A 19,871-nucleotide genomic window follows, 5' to 3' on the forward strand; every position below is an offset into this window, starting at 1 on the left:
ATCTTTACTCATATATTTAGGAGCTCTAGCTCTGGGAGGTGCCAATTCTCATTACTGGGGGAGATCAAGGCTTTAGAGCCCAGCTGGTCAGAGTACAGTGCTAATAATGCCAGAGGTCACAGGTTTGATCCCTGTGTGGGCCATTCACTTAAGAGCTGGATTTGATGATTCCTGTTGGTCCCTTCCAGCTCAGAATGTTCTGTGATTACCCATTTCTTCATCCCATCACCACCTCTCTGAGTGATCTGTGATTATATCCTTACTAACGTAGGGTTTACAGGGAAGTAGGAGTAGTTTGAGTCAAATCCTGAAGTCTGAAGGCAATCTGTAACATGAGGTGTCTGTAACTGACCTCACACTCAAAGCCAGCAGAATAGGGTGGCTGTTGCATCCTCTTGTTCTCACTGTCCCCTGACTGAACACTTCCCCAGATCCTCTCCCCCACTTCTGGCAGGAGTTAACTGGATCTGTCAGTAAGTCAGTTCCATTTCTTAGCTGTCAGAAAACCAACCTAGTAAAAAGTGGAGATTTTTTTGCTAAACTGATGACCTAAATCCAGTCTGTGAGGTTCCAGTGTTTGCCAAGGTTGGCGTAAGGCAGGGATTGGGACTGCATGTTTATGAACAGCAATGTGGAGGTGGAGGGGAAAGGAGGAGTTGCAAGACTTCTCTTGCTGCTAGCTCCAAACTTGTCAGTTCAGCCTCATGCCTGGCCTTACCCTCAGGTTGAATTCAGTGAATACCTCAAGCCAGCATAAGCAAAACTCCCTTTGCTCAGCTGCTGCTTCAGTCCCTGTGCTGTTCCTCTCTTTGCACCAGCACAGGTACCAGTTCAGCCACTTGGTAAACTGAGAACAGATCCAGATTAAAATTAACCATTTTCTTTACTGGTGTTAAAGTGTAGGTGAGCTCTTTAATGTGCTTTGCTTGTTCCAGGAGATGGGAGAGAAGAAATGGGAGGAAGTAGCCAGAGGAAGGAGAAAAGTGCACTGAGTCTTTCCACAGCAGCGCAGGGTCACACCAGCTTTAAGTTCTTGTTGAGCATAGCCTGAGGATCTTCCAGTCTAGATCAACACATGCTCCCCAGAAGCTGGGCTTCCTAGGGCTCTGCCAACCACAGTTCAGCTTTGTCCACCGTCCCCAGGAGCCCCAGAAGGAGTCAGTGGTACTCACAGTAAAGACCCCCTACCAGTGCCAGCTGCATACTGGCTGTATTCACTAAGGCAAAAAGTGACAGTCCACCTGTAAACTTTTACTGCTGACTTTAAAGTCTGTTTAATGCAAATCTTCAGCAGTGTCCTGAATATCAGCATGAAACACAATGCGGAGAGATTCTTACCAAGGCTCTGAGTAGTGAATTAGGCTTCAAATTTATGGAGAAGGTTCATGGCCCTCCATGTTCATTGATCCACTTTCAGCCACATCTAAGTCCCTAGATTTGTTAGGGGTTAGCATCCCAGGAATTTGGTACTGTGTCTGTGGCTGAAGAAGTATTTTGAGTCATGCTTTTATGTACTCTTATGTACTTTTCTGATTTTGATTAAATTTAATCCAGTTTAACTGGAAAAATAACTAATTTCTTCAAGAAAATTATGCTTAGTGTCCATTGTCTTTTCCAGAAGACTTCCCTGGAAATCAGCTTCACTAATGCAGATGATCCCATCAAAATATTAAAAAAATATTAAAAACCTGAAGTAAAGAGAGAATCATGTCAGATACAATGGTTTACTTCTGTAAACTGTCTTCACAAAATTAATCTGGCATGTGTGCACACAAATTGTCCTCATGATAATCTGTCATACTCTGATGGTGATCCTGATTTCAGCTGACCAGCTCTAGAGCCATTGTTTAACCACAAGAGAATGTTTTTCATCTATCTCGTGTGCAGTGAAGTCTGTGCCTGAAGGTTTCCCTGATAAGTGAAGTTACACAAAAGCTTTCACTTTGTCATCTTATGCTGCATATGTCATGTTCAATCTCCTCAAATTTTGAAATATGTAAGGAATGGGAAAGTAAGTGAATAAATGTAATACATGTAGGGCCATAGTTTGAAGCACAGCTATGCTGCAGTCAAATATGAAAGTGTTTCTGCAGGCACAATTGAGCAGGCTTTTGTTGCAGGTACATAGAGCCAAGAGGTTCAGTGAGGGCTGCCATAGAAACTGATAAAAACAATAGCAGTTGCATGCTTCTGACTCTTCCACTGCCATTGAACTCAGTATGGCCAGTTTATCACTAGGATTTAGTGACTACATAAGCTGCACCATAAATATAGTCATTGTAGATTAAAAGTCTGAATAAAGAAATTAGTTTGAGTGATATAAAATTTGTCATCAGAGCTTTCTACCAAAAAAAAAAGTCTCACTATCTAAGAGCTGCCATGCAGTGCCTGATACATGAGGCATCTCAGTTGAATTGAATTGTTATTCCAAGTAGTTAAAGATAGTGGTTCATGTTCACTGTAGACAGTCCCTCAGATACAGGACTATATGGGTGGTGATTCTGAAATAAATTTGGAATTTCACTTGCTCATACTTAAAATACGAAGTCCTCAGAGCTTAGGAAACAGAGAGAGGGAGTGATAACATTGACTCCAAGTGTCCTAATTAGTTTAAATCAAATAATTATTTCTAATAGGTTCTGTATTAATTAGTAATTTAGATAAATGTTGTGAACAATTTGTCCTGTCACTAAGCAGATGTGCTATTTTCAGTATTTGAATATTTTGTGACTGAATTAAATCTGTGCAAAGTTCCCAGGGGGTATAAAAGTGCAGAGCTGATTCCTAATTTTCCCACATTAGCTCATTTGAAACTTACCCAAACATTTGCAAAGAAGAAAGAAACAGCTGAATTTCAGTTGTTACTATGCTGTTGCACTCTTGTCATGAAGCTCCAGAGCTCTGCTGTGATCTGTTTCCTTGCTCATGCTTTTCCTTTCTTAACAGATCTTGCTATCACCAGCAAGATTTTCAGGCTGTTAAAATTGATTAATAATGATGACAGGATACTTGTTAAAGCTGGGGATCTTCTCCCTCTGCTACTTCTGATATTGGACTTCAAAAGGCTTCTGAATGATGAGTCACATAGCTAAAATTGCAAAAGCCAGGCTCAAAGCTGAAAAAAAAGTTAATAAATAGTGAGGGATGGAAATAATACATGTAAATAGGGAGAATCTATGGTGGAAATCTCTTCTTTACTTGCCTTAATGTATTCCATTAAATAATATGATATTTAGGCAATGGATATAGTTGAAAAGGCAGGAAAGAGTTTCTTAAAAAAAAACCCCAAACAAATAAAAAACCAGGACAGCAGAAGAAAGGCTGTTCAGGACACTTTATTCAGTATTCAAGCAAATGTTATACAGACAGTGAAAACACATGTGAAATATTTAGGCTTCCAACATTACTTGTTGAATTATCCTTCCTAGTAAGTCCTGTGTTGTTACTGCTCCATCATGCTGATTTATGTCACTTCCCTGGCCATCTTTCATAAATATGGCTAATAAGGCTCTGCAAGTACTGATGCCAGGTATTAAAGGGGGATGATTTGACAACTCAGTGCTTGCTCCTTTCCCTTGAAGTATCCTCAAGCCAACATTCATTCCCTCTAATGCTATGAATGACACTGTCACAGTAGTTGCTGCACTTCAGATTGAAATGTACTCTTGAGACAGTTTATCCATTAAAGCTAAACTTATCCCACAATCCTTGTAATATTCAAATTCTAAAATTCTCTTTTTTCTTTTCCTTAACCAGTTTTTCTTGTGACATTGTGTCCTTCCAATGCAATTGTTTTAACTTAGAAATGTTTGTTTTTCAATGTATGTCTGCATTGGTTTCAATATGATTCTAGAGTCAAGAGGTTGTAGAGTCAAATCTCACTGTTGTAGAGAGGCTGACATTATGAAAGGGGATATTTATTAGATGTTTAACCTGTAAGGTTTAGTAAGTACTCCCTCCAAGTTATTGGTAAGACTTCAAATGCTTCCTCACACCACATAGTATACAATCATTAGTGCAAAAGACCAAGAGCAAGAAAAAAATGCAGCCCATCATGGGGAGAAATAAGCAAAGATTATGACCTGGTCCTAGGTCCTTCCTCTAGAAGGAAACTGTTAAAAAATGTCCAGGTGATTTTTGAGTGGTGCATCATTTCGGCTACAAAATAAAAATACTGACTCTTCTTTTTGATTCAACCTGTGTGGAAAATTCCTTTTTCATGCCAGATGTGGTGAGGGTTATGACACTGAGGCCAGCTGAGCTGGGGTGATCAGGATGTGGGTGGCCAAAGAATTGCTGAGTGTGGGGAAGTGAGAGTGAGCAGACCCAGCAGGATGGACAGGATAATGTTCAGGACACAGAGTGGGAGAGGTTAAATGGCAGGTCAGATCGTGAAACACGTTAGGTGCCTGGGAGGAAAGTGAAACCTGAGGGTCAGTGTGGGCCTGATGTCTCAGACCTTAACCATTCCTACACTGAGAGAAAATTGCCAGCATGCATGACTTGTCCCTTCACACAGAGGATGGCAATTTGGACTTTTGCTCTGCTAGCAAAAATTAGAAATCTGCATCATGGATGTAAAAGTTACACCTTTTTAATGACTCAAGCAGGTGTTAGTGTGATGCCACATAATGCAATATTGCTTGGTGGTTTGGGGTTTTTTTAACCTAAAAAGTATATACATATAAATTTATTCAATGCATATAGTGTCAGAAAGTATTACAATTTTTCATAAAGAAATACTCAAAATTTCAGAAATGTTGCTTTTAAAGCCCTTCTGTGCAGTCTTACTATGATTCTTTTATATATTTTCGGTTTTGAACTAGATAGACACCTACTAATTCTTATATTTTTGCCTCAGTTTCAGTAGAAAGGATAGACATTTGGGGGTTTCTGGTGATCACAGATGTAGAACAGAAACCTGACTTTCAGAAAACAGAAGACAATGGGAAGAGTGAGGCACATGCTACCAAGAAAAAAAGGATTGCCTTTGCTATGAAGGCTGTGCTTAGTAGCTGAGTTTTATCTCTGCCCTCAACCACTGAAACCTATTTTGACACAAAGTGAGTCACTTTAACAAAACCTGTCACATGCTTTGTTTTCCCCTTGCATTCTGGATTCTTGTCTTGAGACCTTGTGGTCTGATTTGCACAAGTGCTGCATGTTCTGCCACAGGGAGCTGAGCTCTGAGTTTATAAACTGAGGGTATGACCTCAAGCATTCTGAAAAATGAACTCTTAAGGACCTCAAGTTGGATGCTTATAATGTATGAATACTTCTGAATGTAATCTCTGCATGTATCAGAACATCATTTGCATTCTGAGAGCTGTATCATTCCCTTATAACATAAAATAAATCAGTTAATGTTTGTGCAGCTCTCACACATTACAGCGATGAGCATCTTAGTAAACCTCATGAGGAAATTAATATTCTGTCCTCAGAGCAGGGTCTGAGCCACAAGGAGAAAAGAAGTCTTGAGGTAGCTGTTCATAAAATGTGTTAGGGGAGGTAAAATCTTTTAAAATAAAAATATATCTATGATGATTTTAATAATGTTCGGATTGTATTGCACAGCCACAAAACAGAAAACTTAAGTTGGCATGCATAGCCCAAATTCTGACATTTCCTAATTTTGCTTTCTTGCCTTTGCTGTCTTATAATCTTTCCTGAAGTACCTATAAAACTATGCAAGGAAAGAATTTGCTCCTTGAATATCCAAGACAATAACTTTCCTACTTAAAAAAATTATATAGTACCAATTACTGAATATAATGTAATTGTTATGTTTACAAAGCAAATGGGTCTCAAATTTAGATCTCTGCAGCTCAGTGGGAGTGTAGGAAGAGCTTCTCCATACACAGCAGCTGGGTTTCAAGGTGCACACCTGCTTTGCACCTGCACTTCTCTTTCAGCAATCCTCAGGGTGGAGCAGGAACCAAACTGGTCCTAACTGTGTAAAACAGCATAGCCTGGCCTGGGAAAGCAGGCTCTGCTCTGGCAGTTTCTGCCTGAACACTACAGCATTGGTGCCCGTGGGACAGAATGAGGCCATTAACAGATTTGGCTTGGCCTGGCAGATCAAATAGAATTCCTTTTGTTGCGGTGACATATTTAGTTCACAGAGAGGTAAAAAAATCTTTCTTAAAAAGGAGAATGCTTCCAAATAGTCTAAATTCTGCTTTTTACGTGCAACTGGGATTGTGTGAGTTGTTCATTAATTTTGAACTCTGTGCACGTAATGTTCTAAATATAAATGTTAGAAAATCAGTAGTTGATGATGGCATCAAGTTACTACAAAGTCAACAAATGTAGTAAAAAGTGATATACTCTAGGTTAGTCGTATGAATAGTACAGACCTCATATTGCTCACAGACCACAACAGCTTTGTCTTTTTTATAATAACCCAGCCTTCAGCTGCCACACTGCCCTTCTCTGTAAGACAGAGGAAACGGCCCAGGAGTGTTACTCTTGTTTTGGTTCTTAGTGACCTACTTCTTGGGCCATTGCCCAACTGCCTACAGACCTCAGAAGAAATTATATTAAAGCAGTTGACCTTTTTGATGTACAGAAATGGCCACATGCAGGGGGTAGTAATCAAGGGGGAGAAAAAGTTCATCCTCTTTACTTGAACCTTTCATTGTACATGACAGGAGAGGAATAAAGAGGGGAAGAAAACCCAAAACTGTCCACGGCCCAACTGATGGCACCTGTGCAATGCATTGTAGTTCAAGATGTGGAGCTTTAATGATTATATTGAAGAAAACAATAGGCACTAATCCTTATCTGGCCACAGCTAAGTAGACTTGCAAAAGCTCTTAGCAGTGGTTTTCTTTCACACTGTGAAGGCTCCAAGTGTGTAAATGTGAAGTGGCAGTGCTGCTGCTGCTCACTGCATTTGTTCCAGAGGATGCAGCTCCAGCATGGCTGCAGGGACACTTGGTCCATCAGGATGAGATTCTCCTGAGATGGAGTGCCTGGGGAGTTCCTTGGGAATAGGTACAGCTGAATGTCAGAAAACAGTGTATCCATAGAGAAATGGTGCCAGTCTGTTGTGCTGACAGGAAAAATGCAAAAGGTGATTTGAAGTAGATTAATTACTGTCCCCCCATTCATGCTGTGAGTGCTGTATGAGTTCAGTATCATGCTGGAGAACCCCGGAGAGGTATGGGTATGTTAAACTGCTAAGTGTGCTTTGTAGAATCAGATTCATGGCAAAAGGCTTGGAGAAGTAGTGAGCTAATTTTAATGTAATAAAGTGTGTTTTACTGTGAAAGATTCTCAAGAGGTCAGATTTACACTTTACCTATTTGTTTAAAAAGAAAAAAATCTAGATTACCAGATCAATAGATCTGGGTTTTTTGGTGATGAGGTTTTTTCCTCGTACCTTTCTTCATAATATTTAAAAGTTATTTCAGTAATATTTACTTATTTAAGGTATTTTGCTTATCTGAATATTCCTTTAAAAGAGCTAAATTTTTATTTAAAAATGACTCAGAGTTGTCCCAAAACCAGTCAGCATTTTGGACTTAATTGATATCAGTAGGATAGTGTAAAACTGTAAAGAATAAATCTGTTTTATTCGTATTTATTTAGTACAGCAATGAATATTGAATTTGTAATTTCCGGAGGTTCTTAGGGGACTTCTGCAGGGGGAGCTCCTTTTCTGAACTCTCTGTTCTTGGCTGTTCCCAGAAGAACAATGCTTATTGATATCAGTTTTTTATTATTGATCTGCTCAGTATGAAGTCGTTTTATCTTAACGTTTTATTTTTCTCTCTTTCTTGCTCTCATGGGCTTCGTGTTTAGTACACGGTGTGGACTGCCCTGTGGGTCACCTGGAATGTTTTCATTATCTGCTTCTATTTGGAAGTAGGAGGGCTCTCTAAGGTAGGTCACTTACCCTTCTTCAGATTTATGGGAGGGTGTCTCAACAGCAGGACTCTCAGATTTCAGAAGACTGCAGCCAGAGAGGGAAAATGTGGTTGTTTGAACATACAATTTGATCTTCAGAGTTTCCCTCCAACAAGAACTGTAATGTTTGAACTTCTCCCTGCTAGTAAATAGCCACAGGTTTGAAGTACATTAATGCAATGAACCTGAATTGCAGTTGCCTTCTGAAGTATCATCCCAAGGTGAGAGGTGGGAAGGCATTCAGTTGTAAATTTGAGGTCCTTTTTGATTGTCGAAAAGCAGGCAGTGTCATTTTGGTTGAATTTTCAAGTGTGTGTAAAAAATGTGAATTTCCAAGGATGCTTTGAAAGAAAATTACTAAGAAGGTTAATGTGATAACTTGCTGAGCAAATTGATCTCACAGTGAGAATGTTAATTCTCTATAAAAAAGAACAAATGGCAAAGGGTGACTTTTGTCACATCTGAATAAAACTTTCCTTTATATGACACTCAGTGTTTTAGGTCACTAATTCTTCATTCAATCCTCTGATTAGAGCAGAAATGTTTGCTAGAATGGCGCATCAAGAGATGTGCACTCGTTCAAGGGAGCACTTAAGTTAGCATAGGTTATGCTCAGCACTGTATCTGCAGGCAATTTCACACAACACCTGCTGGGTTTTATCCTCCAGTTGGACACAGATGATGCAGATCATGGTTTACCACATTTGCCACATTTAAATGATTCCTGGCACAGTATGCCCGTGGCACATGCTGATCCCAGCATTATTAATAGAATAAATGTCACTGTTACTGGTTGTAGATTTAGTGACTTGAACTGCATCACTGTTAATTCATACAGTGCTTTCAGAGAATGCAGTCCTGTGCAGCTCTGGGAAGACCCTGCTTGAGCAGGGAGGCTGGACAAGGTGATCCACTGTGGTCTCTTCCAACGTGACCCATTCTGTGAATTTTTGTTTACTCCACTCAGAGTGGAACATTTATGAACTATGTACTTGCTAGGATTAAGCTAGGATTCCTAGCTTTTGGTTGACAACAAACAGAAAACTGATGAAACCAATTTAATAAGAAATTCACTCAGTAGAAATTCCATTTAAATTTAACCTTTAGTGATAGGTTCCTTTAGTGATAAAATTTCATAATGAAAAGCTGCAACAGTTTATTTTTCCTTCAATTATGTAGCCCGTGAGAAGTTACAGGCTTGATAAAGAAATTAGTACACTTCATAGAGGATCAAAATAAATTATCCTTATGGTATGTTCTGACTTAAAAATCTATTAGATGAACAGAAGAGCAGCACATAGAAAAGATGAATAGCCAAATAATTGTTCATTCTTATGACACAAAGAGGTTGTATACTTTTATTTAGTTGGGTCACGTCTGTTTTTGTAGTGACTATTATATTTTATGTGTAAGGAATATATTTATCTAAGGGCTTAGAAATTGAAGCAAAGCTTTTAGTCTGACCCTTGAATTTGTTTGCAAGTGATTCTGATCATATGCTCACTTAAGACATTTACAAATCAGCAGGTTTGAATTGAAGTCCTTCATCTTCCAGTTTCACTTGTGTGTTTCACTTTTTGCTCTTCTTAACATGATAATCACAATGCAGAGAAATAGCAGCAAAAATACTACCTGATGGTTGACAAAATTCTCTTTTTTTAGGGTATACTTCAGTTAATCTCAACATTTTTGTGGAACTTTTATCTTGTGGTTTATAATTACATTTAAAAGGTGTTTCTCAACAAGGTGATAGACACAAAATTACTACTGTGGAAATTACCTGCTCTTGTATAAATTATGCCAAAGGTGTGAGTATTGAGACCAACTTAGCAATGATAGAATTAAGAAACTTTTTCAGTACATCACAGAATTTTTGGTCTTTATTTGTCTTTCTGAAAATTTTGCTAGACATGATGAGGCCGTCAAGAGACTAAGGTCTTTTTGCACCATATGCTTAAAATATTGGGTATTTATTATTTGGTTAATATGTCACACCAAATTTAATTGGGACCTATATTTTATCCAAGATGCTAGTTGAAAAAATTAATAATTTCCTCCATTAATATGTTCATGTGTTGTCATACATGATAGAAAGTTCTGTTATCAGAGTACATTAGTGTAGTTGGGAAATCAAACACCATAATAAGATTTCCAAGTATGGTTGTTTATTCAGCATTGAAATCTTGGCAGGCAATAGTCACTTTTTTTTTCTTCCTATTGTTCTCTTTTTCCATTAAAGAAAGAAAAAGAAACTATCTCTGAAATGAATACAAATTGATTACAATTTTAAACTTCTGTTGACATTCTATCAGGGAAAATCGTGATGCTGTCTGGCAGGTGACTGATTTCTGTTGGCTTGTTTGTTTTTAAGCAGTACCATGTTTGCATTTGCTGTGACCAGAATGAGTTAGCTCTTGGTGGTGTCCCATGAGTTCATTAAGTCTTCAATCATGAATGCTTCTGAAAATCCAAATTCATACAATAATAAATGGTAATTTTAATTCAGTATCTGCCCATGGAGCATGCATACAATGCAGACAGACTTTTCAAATGGAATAGAAGAATCTACCACTACTGAAATTTTGTTTAGATCTTGTTTCTAAAGTGGGGAGGAGGATCTCCTTTGAATAGTCACTGTTTGAATTCTGCCAGGAAGTTCCACTGCAGGTAATGAAAAATTTAAATGAGAATAAGAAGGACATAGGTAATGTGGGCCTGTTTACTGTGTAAGTTTGAAACAGAAACATTTTCCCTTCAATTACCTTCAATTATAATTTTCTTGATAAACTGAACACCCTCCACACTATGGTGATTAAGGCCGATATAGATTCAAATCATCTTGGGTGCAAAAGGGAAATAAACACAGCTCTCCCACAGCTGCTGTTGTCAGTAGAAATCTAATGACAACTGTTTCCCCTTTTACTGCCTTATAAACAACACAGAGGTCAAGATCCTTCTTCACTTACGTTACAGATGCACAAATAAAATTGTAATTCTTTTCTCAGGGCTGAAGAAATTGTATTTGATCAGAAATAAAATAAATATATCTATATACACCTTTTTTATTAGTATTCTTTTTTTTTTCTGATTTTAGCAGCAGTGAAACTACCCATATGAAGTAAATGAATTTTGCCTGTCTTTTTTCATTTACTACTTTTCTGAAATTGGAAACATAATTTTTAGTGTTAACCATTCCATATGAGAGAAACAAAGCTGTTATTATAACATGACCTTTTAATTCTTCGCTGCAGGATGGCCGTTTGCGACATCCATACATAAGCTCATTAATTGTTTTGATCTCATTCTTTCTTGAAATGAAATTAAGTTCTAATTGTCACATTCCAGAGTATAGGCATTAAAGCACCTAGACAAAAACACAGACTGTTTCCCTGAAGTTTTGTGTGTGCTTAAATATGGACCCCATAATTTCTAATGTGTGTAAGCCAGCCCTCCATCTGCAGCAATATATGGTGTTATGTACTGCTGTACAAAAGAGTCTTCATCTGTTTAGAGTGTACAGTTATTAATTCTCTTGTTACATCCCTCAAATATTTCAGATCCAGTATGAAAATAGCTATTTTCATTTGTATTTATCATATGCTATTCCAAAATTTTTTTAGACCATTTTTATACCGCTTTTGTATTTGTGAGTTACTGGCATTTCTTTCCATGTATTAAAGCCTTTATTTGGTAAATGTATAGCAGCATTGTGGTATTGTGTACTCCTTTCCTGTTGTTTCATATGCCTTACCTATGCAGCTGGGGAGCATTGATGAGCTCTTTTCTTTTTCAAGGATATTTCTGTTTGTCCTGCATGGCTTTTCCATGGCATGCTTCTTTGCTGTGTACCGTGCCTCATTCTGGATTTAAGTTTTGCTCTCAAAATTGAGCTGTGTGACTCTTCTAATTTTTTTGGCCAAGGATTTGCCTGACACACAGTAATGTATTCAGTAGGAAAATATTTCTAAACAGCTTATGTTTCTTACCTTGTCCTTAGTTTTACATATTGAGTGAATGTGAGCTCTCTGATCTGCCTATGGCACCAGCTTCATTAACCTTTCCCCTGAAACCAAAGGAAGTTTTGCTTATGTAATTTAATGAAACACTACTTTTTCATGTATTTTTTTCCTAGAAATATTTACTTTGGTCAATGAATGATCAAAGTTTGTAGGGCTCCCGTCCAGCTTTATTAAGCTGGAGACAGAACTGTAGGCCAAATTATTGGATGGATCTGTAGCTGGAGGATAGAATTATCTGACAAAATTAATGATTTCTTCCATCTGAGGAAAAAATGGACTAATAATTTACTTATTAAAATGCTGAGAGACTGGAAACCTAGTGGTCTTTTCCAAACAAAATGTTGTATGTCAGAATGAGAGTTAATTATGTGAACTTTATACTGGCTACTTGTGAAATCAAATTTATTCCATCTGGTGCATGTCAGTCAATCCTTAATTGTTCTGCAATTATATCTAATCATCTCAAATGGAGTCAGTTAAACTCAGAGCCAATGCTAATTTGTATTAATAGAGATGTTATGGTGTATGCTTGGGCTTGTGTCTTTATTTTTAATGTGAAATGAGAGCATTGGTTGAATTTACATTAGCAATATGAAAGAAAAGGTGATTCTCTTTCTAACTTGTGCTGATGTAAATGACAAAACAGACACCATTATTTTGGTTTAATTATTGTCTTCATTAGCTCCATAGAATTACCCACTCCAAAAAGCTCAGGGACAAAGTTGGCAGCATCCATAAAACCAATATGGAAAATCAATAGATGGAGGATAAAGGACTTCCTTAGTCTAAGCAGAGGATAGGTCATTGTGCATCTACTCACATGTAAGTGACTTTTATGTGGAGGAAGGGTTTTTCATATCCACTGAGAAGAAGAGCAATAAATAATTTACTGAGCATGTGGCAAAAAAGATTTGGTTGGAGGTCAGGAGAAACATTTTAATAATAATGACACTGAAGAGGATCTAAAGCTGATATGAAGCCTTAGTAATGGACAACTCTTCTACTGCACTAATTTTGATCTGTAGATACAAGTCTCTGTCAAGACAAAACCCCAAGTGAGTGTCCATGGATGGTTTAGGGTAGGAGTGTTTACATTAAAAAAATTAGTAGAAGTTGAAGACTCAAAAGCTTATCTTAATTAAGAGTCTTAAACATTTAATCAAGACTTATTCCAGCTGGGGAGCTGGAGATGTCTCTGGCTTTTCTCCCCAGAGGGAGTGTAGGGGCTCAGAAGACAGGAGACCCTGGTGAAGTCTCCTGGGAGGCTGACAGTGGGTTTTGGGTGTGCACAGGTGGGGTTTTACTGTTCAGCTGTGTGACAACAGGAGGGAGGCAACACTGTCATTGCTGCTCACTCTTGGTAGAGATTAGATCTCTGTTACAGACAAAACTTTTGTGCTGTCTGTTCAATTGATGGATTTTCAGCTGAACACAAATCACTGCCTTCACTGGGAGCAAAGCAAGATGGTAACAGTGCATTTCTTCACTGCTGTACATACTGTATACATTCATGTACAGCTCAGCTGAGAATTTCTTCCCACACTCCTCTTATTCATCATCAGATCCTTTTGATCACCATCTCTCTTGGGAGACTACACACCCTTAACTTCTAATTCTCCTCACTGCTGTGTGTTTGTTTGCTCCAGGTGATGCCATCAGCTGCTACCAGCTGAGGTGTGCACAATGATGGATCATGCACTGGATGTGGTTGTAGGCCTTCTGCAATTTCTAGACATTACAAATTACTAATTTTATAGCAGTAGTTAAATATAATCTTTTCTGAACATACGCACTAGTAAAATTCAACTTGCAGAAATTAAACCTGATGAAAAGGTTTGGTTTGTTTCTTTGAGGTTTGGACTCCCTCACCTTCTCCTCTTTCCTCTACCTTATTATTCTCAAAGAGTTTAAAATATTTTTTTTCTAAGTAATGCTCCAGAATCTTCTCTCACATTAAAAAAGGAGGAACGCTAATCAAATAGTACTTTAGTATATAGAATTAAGATAATATAAAGCAGAACCAGACCAAATATAAGTTTTAATGCTCCCATCATATAATCCATTTAACTCCCTTGGCCTTCACCCTTTCTATCAACCAGCTTTCAGAAGTAACTTTTTGTTTTTTTAAAAAAAGGTTTTTAAAACAGTTCCCTCCTTTTAGTTTTTCTTGTGCTCTTTCCTACAGCAGAAGCTCCACTGAAATGTGTTTGCTAAAACATGAACTTTTAATGTGACCTTCCTTATTCAGGTTGCTCCTCCCATCCTGCTGCTCTCTCACTATAAAAAGAAATAATCTCCAGGTTCAATTGTACTTAATACTTTTCCATAATGTTCTGCTCAAACAGCAAGCTTTTGAATTTTTAATTACTTTGGCAATAAACCTGGAAACCAATTTACTGTGAAGTTATGCAGTGTAATATTGAACAGAAACAACACTTCAGCACTTCAGAATAATGGCTCTGGCCTTGGCTGGTGTTAGGTACTGTTAATCATAGATTAACATGGTGTTGGGGTGCCTTTCAATGGTATTTGCAAACAGTATTTTCTGGTGTTGTGTTAGGCTGACATCAATACGTGCAGGAGCAGAAAATCTGTGTGGCAGTTTCTGTATAGAATACAATGACTGTTTCCATGAAAAGTTAGAAAAGAATTAGCTATGAGCTGTGAATTCATAATGATGCAGCTAAGGAAAATAGAATTTTCTTTTTATTTGCAATTTAAATTTCTCAGACAAAAAGGGTGACTTAACAAAAGATGACTTAATATGTGCTCTCTTAAAAAAGAAAGGGAAAGGAAAAGAAGGAAATTGAAGAGCAAAAAGGTGTGAATCTATTGTAGCTGAGGAGACTTTGTGGCTGTTTAGCTGAAGAAACTTTGATGTTCCAGATTTCATGTTCCAAAACTAATTTGTTGTTCAATCTGTTTAACTCTACTGTGTAAAGGTGTTGCATTGTGTAAGATCTAATGAAAAATATGCTTCTTCTTGAAAAGAGAATTAACATGCACTAGCTTCATGGCACTATTTGAGCATAAGGTCATTCTGGGAAAGAACTTATGTAGAATAAATGGGACACAGAGAAATGCCAGTGAAACTGCAAAATGTGTCGTTCTGATGTTAATTAGTTTGTTTAGGTGATACAATCACATTGCTGAACAACTTAATCAGGAGTACATTCCAGATGGTACAAAAATTGAATTTTATATCCTTTCAGGTGACATTTACAGTGGTTCAATTTATTATATACAATTATATACTTTCAGTGACATTTACAGTGGTTCAATTTATTATATACAATGAGCATCATTGAAATAGGTGTTTCAATGAAAACTGCTTTTCTTTTATAACCTCTAATGAATGCAAAATTTTAATGTTGATATCTGGAGTGGAGGATATCATCTTCTTCATTGGTTTAAATAACTGAGGTAATATCTCTGTGTTTTGTTTTGTTTTTTTTTTAATAATCCATTTAATACCATAATATGAAATGGCTCTGGGAATAATGGGTATGATATATCTGCTTAGCTAAGAGCTGCACAAACAAATTTATTAATACAAAGATCACAGTCATATTTGTTTGAGTTTATTGATTTAATTTCTAGGATCTTGAAGTTTTTTAAAAGAAAAAAAAACCTAAAATGTCAGCTTAGGGCAAGGAGGGAAGTAACTCAAGTCTCTTGCAATATTTCTCCAATGAGACCATTGGATATGGAAAAGTACTCCTGTGATTCAGGAATCCATGCTGCAATGGCTAGAGATGCAGAGAGGGTAAATCCTGCATGCCTAGGGTTGGTGTCTGAAGCCCAGGGAAAAAGGCCTGAAAAAGCTGTGGCTATTTACACGTAGAGCCAAGAACATACAGAACAAGGAATGAGAGAATACAAGAGTAAGAAGGAGCATCTTAGTCATCTATTCTAATCTTGTGTTTCTGAAATAAGTTGAATTGTTCATGTAGTGAGAAAAGGAAATTTTCCTGAATTGTGGTTTGGTTGTAAACACGTATGACACACTCACCTGCAGGTAAGGGTGAACATAGATCTCATTACTCAGGGAATTATTTTATCTACTTCTTGATGTTAGGATATGTTTTGTAGTGATTATTATGGTCTTTTTGTAGAAATGGGAAGGTTGTTGCTGCTATTCCATTTTCTTTTTTGCAAATGTGATGTCCTTCTGATAAAACTGCAGTGAAAGATATTTTGATTATTTCTTTAATCATATTCTGGTTTAGGCATTAGATCAACCACATCTGCTGGCTATCCAGCAGCTTCTAACTATGAGATGAGTGACTGCTGTGCAGACATTTTTGACCCATGTCTAAAGCAGTATACTCATTTTAGTGCTACTGCCAGATCTATTTGTTGCCCACTAAGGTCAAATTTATGCTTTTGATAAAAACTTCTATGCGGTGCTTTTACTGCTGTAGTGTATCCTTTGGGATTTCAGTTCCAGCAATTGCCAAGTAAGGACTCCTTCTTAATTATAGGGAAGTCTATCATTTCACCAGTCTTCTGATGAAGATTTAATTATTTAATTGATGTATAGTTTGAAAACCGTTTAACTGTTTTGAAGGGAGTTTCACACTGATTCATAGGTTGTTTGCTTGGGGTTTTGTCTTCCATTAGAAGACAATGCTTGTTAAGAAGAAAATGTAATTTTAAGTAAGTTTTTTTGGTGGTAATTTGCACGTGAGACAGTCCTAGACTTTGATGAATGTACAAGGCATTTGTTATTGATGACAGTAGAATCTGAAAAAGTTATTCTCAAAATTTGTAGTGCTGAATCTCATGGGATTTTAAAGCATGCTACATATTTCGTATGGGACTTCATAATTGCGAATCCTTGAATCATTGAGGTTGAAAAATACTTCCAAAGTCATCAAGTTCAATCATTAACGTAAAACTGCCAGGTCCACCACTAAACCATGTCCCCATGATCGACATGGACACATTGCTTGAACATTTTCAAGGACAATGATTCCACCACTTTCCTGGGCAGCCTGTCCCAATACTTGACAACTAAAGTAATTTTTCCTATTATCTCATCTAAATCTCACCTAGCATAGCTTGAGGCCATTTCCTTTTGCCCCTTGTTACCTGCGAGAAGAGATCAACCCCCTCTTGACTGCAGTCTGCTCTCACGTAGTTGCACTGCATCATAAGGTCTCCCCTGAACTTCTTTTTCTCCAGCTCCTCATTAGACTTGTGTTCCAGATTCTTCATGGACTTTTTGTTGTCCTTTTCTGGACTCACTCCAGCGCCTCAATGTCCTTGAATTGAGCAGCACAGAATTTAACCCAACACTCGAGGTTTGGCCTCAACAGCGTTGAGTAGAGGGGGACAATCACTGTGCTGGTCCTGCTCACCAAACCATTTCTGATCCCTGCCAGGATGTCACTGGACTTCTTGGCCACCTGGGCACACACTGGCTCAAATTCAGTCAGCTGTTGACCAGCACTCCCAGGTCCTTTTCCATTGGGCAGAGTTCCAGCCACTCCATCCCAGTCTGTAGAGCTGCCTCGGGTTGTTGTGACCCAAGGGCAGGACCCTGCACTTGGCCTTGTCAAACCTCATAAAAATGGCCTAGGCCCATCAATGCAGCCAGTCCAGACCCCTCTACAGATATTACTTAGGTGTGTTCAAGTGGGCTTATTTTTGAACTGGAAAAGAAATTTAAGAAGCAGGTTATTGTTTATCATCTCTAGATGTCATCCAGGTGACTGCTTACATCCTTTGGGATGCATAAACTCTAATTTAGTGGAAAAGCAAGGGAGAAATCTTGTTTTACTTTTCATAGATCTACATCTGACAACCAAGGAGATTTTTCCTAACTACATCAGTCCTCTATATCCACTCAGAGTTTTTCTTATCCTCCATTCTTTTCCAGTGTCTTGTGATTAGATGTACATAATCCTAAACTTTCTGTGTTAACATACTCCTTAAATTACTTCTTTCCAGGAGTCTGGTGTTGTAATTTTGCATTTGATTTTTTACAAAAAAACCCCAAAAAACCTATGTAACTGTGGTGCTCCTACCTGAAACTGACTTTCAGCAGATATTTCTAAAGAGGAGATGGAAGAAAAAAAATTTGCCCTTCAGCTCCTATTAAGTGGTTGTTTCTTGGTGGACAACATGGCAGTGTCCCTGCCTTTACTCCCCATATTAATTTATTTTGAAGGCTTCAGCAAACAAATAGCTCTAGTTCAATAGAATAACCTTGGGTAGGCCTTAAATGTATTTCCAGCATGTCTGTTTCAGCAAGCTTTTCTTCTTTTGTAGAATGCTTACCATTTGTGTTGTGTTAAATTGTCTTAATTAGAAGAAGATTTTTGATTCTGTAAGGTCGTAGGAAGAATTCTTGTGATCTTTGTGGTTTGAATCTTGGAGCAAGTTTACCTCCTAAATCTGGTTTTCATCTAATAATATATTTAACCTCTATAAGGTGAATGGGCTTTGAGAACTACTTTTCAATTGCACAAGGGAATTGGAGGGATTGTTCCTTGTCTAGGTTATTATACTCTCTTTCTTTTTCAGCTGTCCTTCAGGGAAATTCCTTGCTTATGTTGATGGTGTGACTGAATTTATTATTCATGAGTATCAGAATTCCTTTGAGCAGACTTCTTCAGTTTGGATTAATGGAGAAAGGGTGAGAGAATCCTATTGGGGATTAAGTGCTCTCCTGCCCTTTGCTTTGCCAAGAGGTTTATTGTCTGAGTGGCTTTAGTATAGCAGGAATAATGCTGGGTCTTCTTGACCTGTTCAGTCAAATGGGGAAGGCAGAAATGCTGGAAGAGAAGTCACAGGGGTGGCAACAGTGCCTGACTAACACTGTCTTCCAAGGGCAAATGCTGCTTGTCAGTAATTTTATTGTCTCTGTGTCATAGCAGCATGGTATTCTGTACACCTAAATTGCCTCTCTGCTTATATCTTTAGAGAGCATGTAAAAGTTCTTTAAAATGTTGTTTTGAATGAGGTATTCTGTTCCAGGGGGGGAATATGTTCTACCCATCTGCTGAGGATTGCTGCGCTGTGTTATTGTGTTACTGTTCCTCATTCTTGGAAGCCATTTCTTTTTTCTTTTTTCTTTTTCTTTCTTTTCTTTTTTTTTTTTCTTTTAAGACTTCCTTGGAAGATCAAGATCTCACCTTTGATTTGGAAGTTTTGGCTGAAGATTTTTGTTGCTTATCTCAAAATGTTTGAAGGCTTCGATAGATTTTATGCTGAGGCAGTTCAAACTCTCTGAACTGCCTACTGAAGTCAGTCTAGTTCTGCTTCAAGGGGCAGAGGTGTTATTCCTCAACCCCCGATTACTTCTTTGCAAATATAACACAGTTGATTCACTTTACTTTTACTTTCTGTGAATTATCAGTGATATTTGGATTTCTGTCAGCTTTCTTTTCATTCAGTTTAGTAATTTTCCTCAGTTTGATCAGATATGACCAAACTACTGGCCAGCTTGCCCGCACAGCTTATTTTCCTTTTGATCTATGTCATCTTGGCTAAATTGATGTGTCTTTATGTGTTACCAGGGCATTCACAAGTGCTCCTATTTTTTCCACTTCAGAGGCGGGCTGTTGGATAAAAGACGATAGTGAGGAAAAAGCTGTGCACATGTCCAGCTGTGAAGGAACTGGTTTTCACTAAATCTTCATCTCAAACACACTTGTACATTGTTTAACTTCAGAGTAGTTCATGCTGTGTTGGGACCATTTTCATGTGCTTTACATCTACCCTGATTTGCAACTTTTGTTTGCTTCAGGGTATCTTCCATCCTTATGTCTTGTTTTTCCATGAGGTAGCTATTTTTATTCTCAAATGTTTTAGGCATGTGGATATTGTGTACTCTGAAAGCATTGGGACAATCAGTGTAAACAGTTAATTTAGAAAAGGCAAAATTTCTTAATAATCGGTTTTTAGTTAGTACTTCTTGATGTTTTTTATCTA

At 37.8% G+C, this 19,871-nt stretch overlaps 1 protein-coding gene across 1 annotated transcript in view; it reads left to right on the forward strand.

Moving 5' to 3' along the window:
• Positions 1–19,871, forward strand: part of NKAIN3 (sodium/potassium transporting ATPase interacting 3) — a 332,682-nt gene that overhangs the window by 158,842 nt on the left and 153,969 nt on the right. Inside the window, exon 3 of the mRNA XM_059470082.1 lies at positions 7,807–7,887. Coding sequence (XP_059326065.1) covers positions 7,807–7,887 — 81 coding nt within the window. The remainder of the gene's footprint in view (positions 1–7,806; positions 7,888–19,871) is intronic.

This window comes from Ammospiza nelsoni, chromosome 1 (assembly GCF_027579445.1).
Source record: "Ammospiza nelsoni isolate bAmmNel1 chromosome 1, bAmmNel1.pri, whole genome shotgun sequence".
In the NCBI taxonomy this organism is placed as follows: Eukaryota; Metazoa; Chordata; class Aves; order Passeriformes; family Passerellidae; genus Ammospiza; species Ammospiza nelsoni.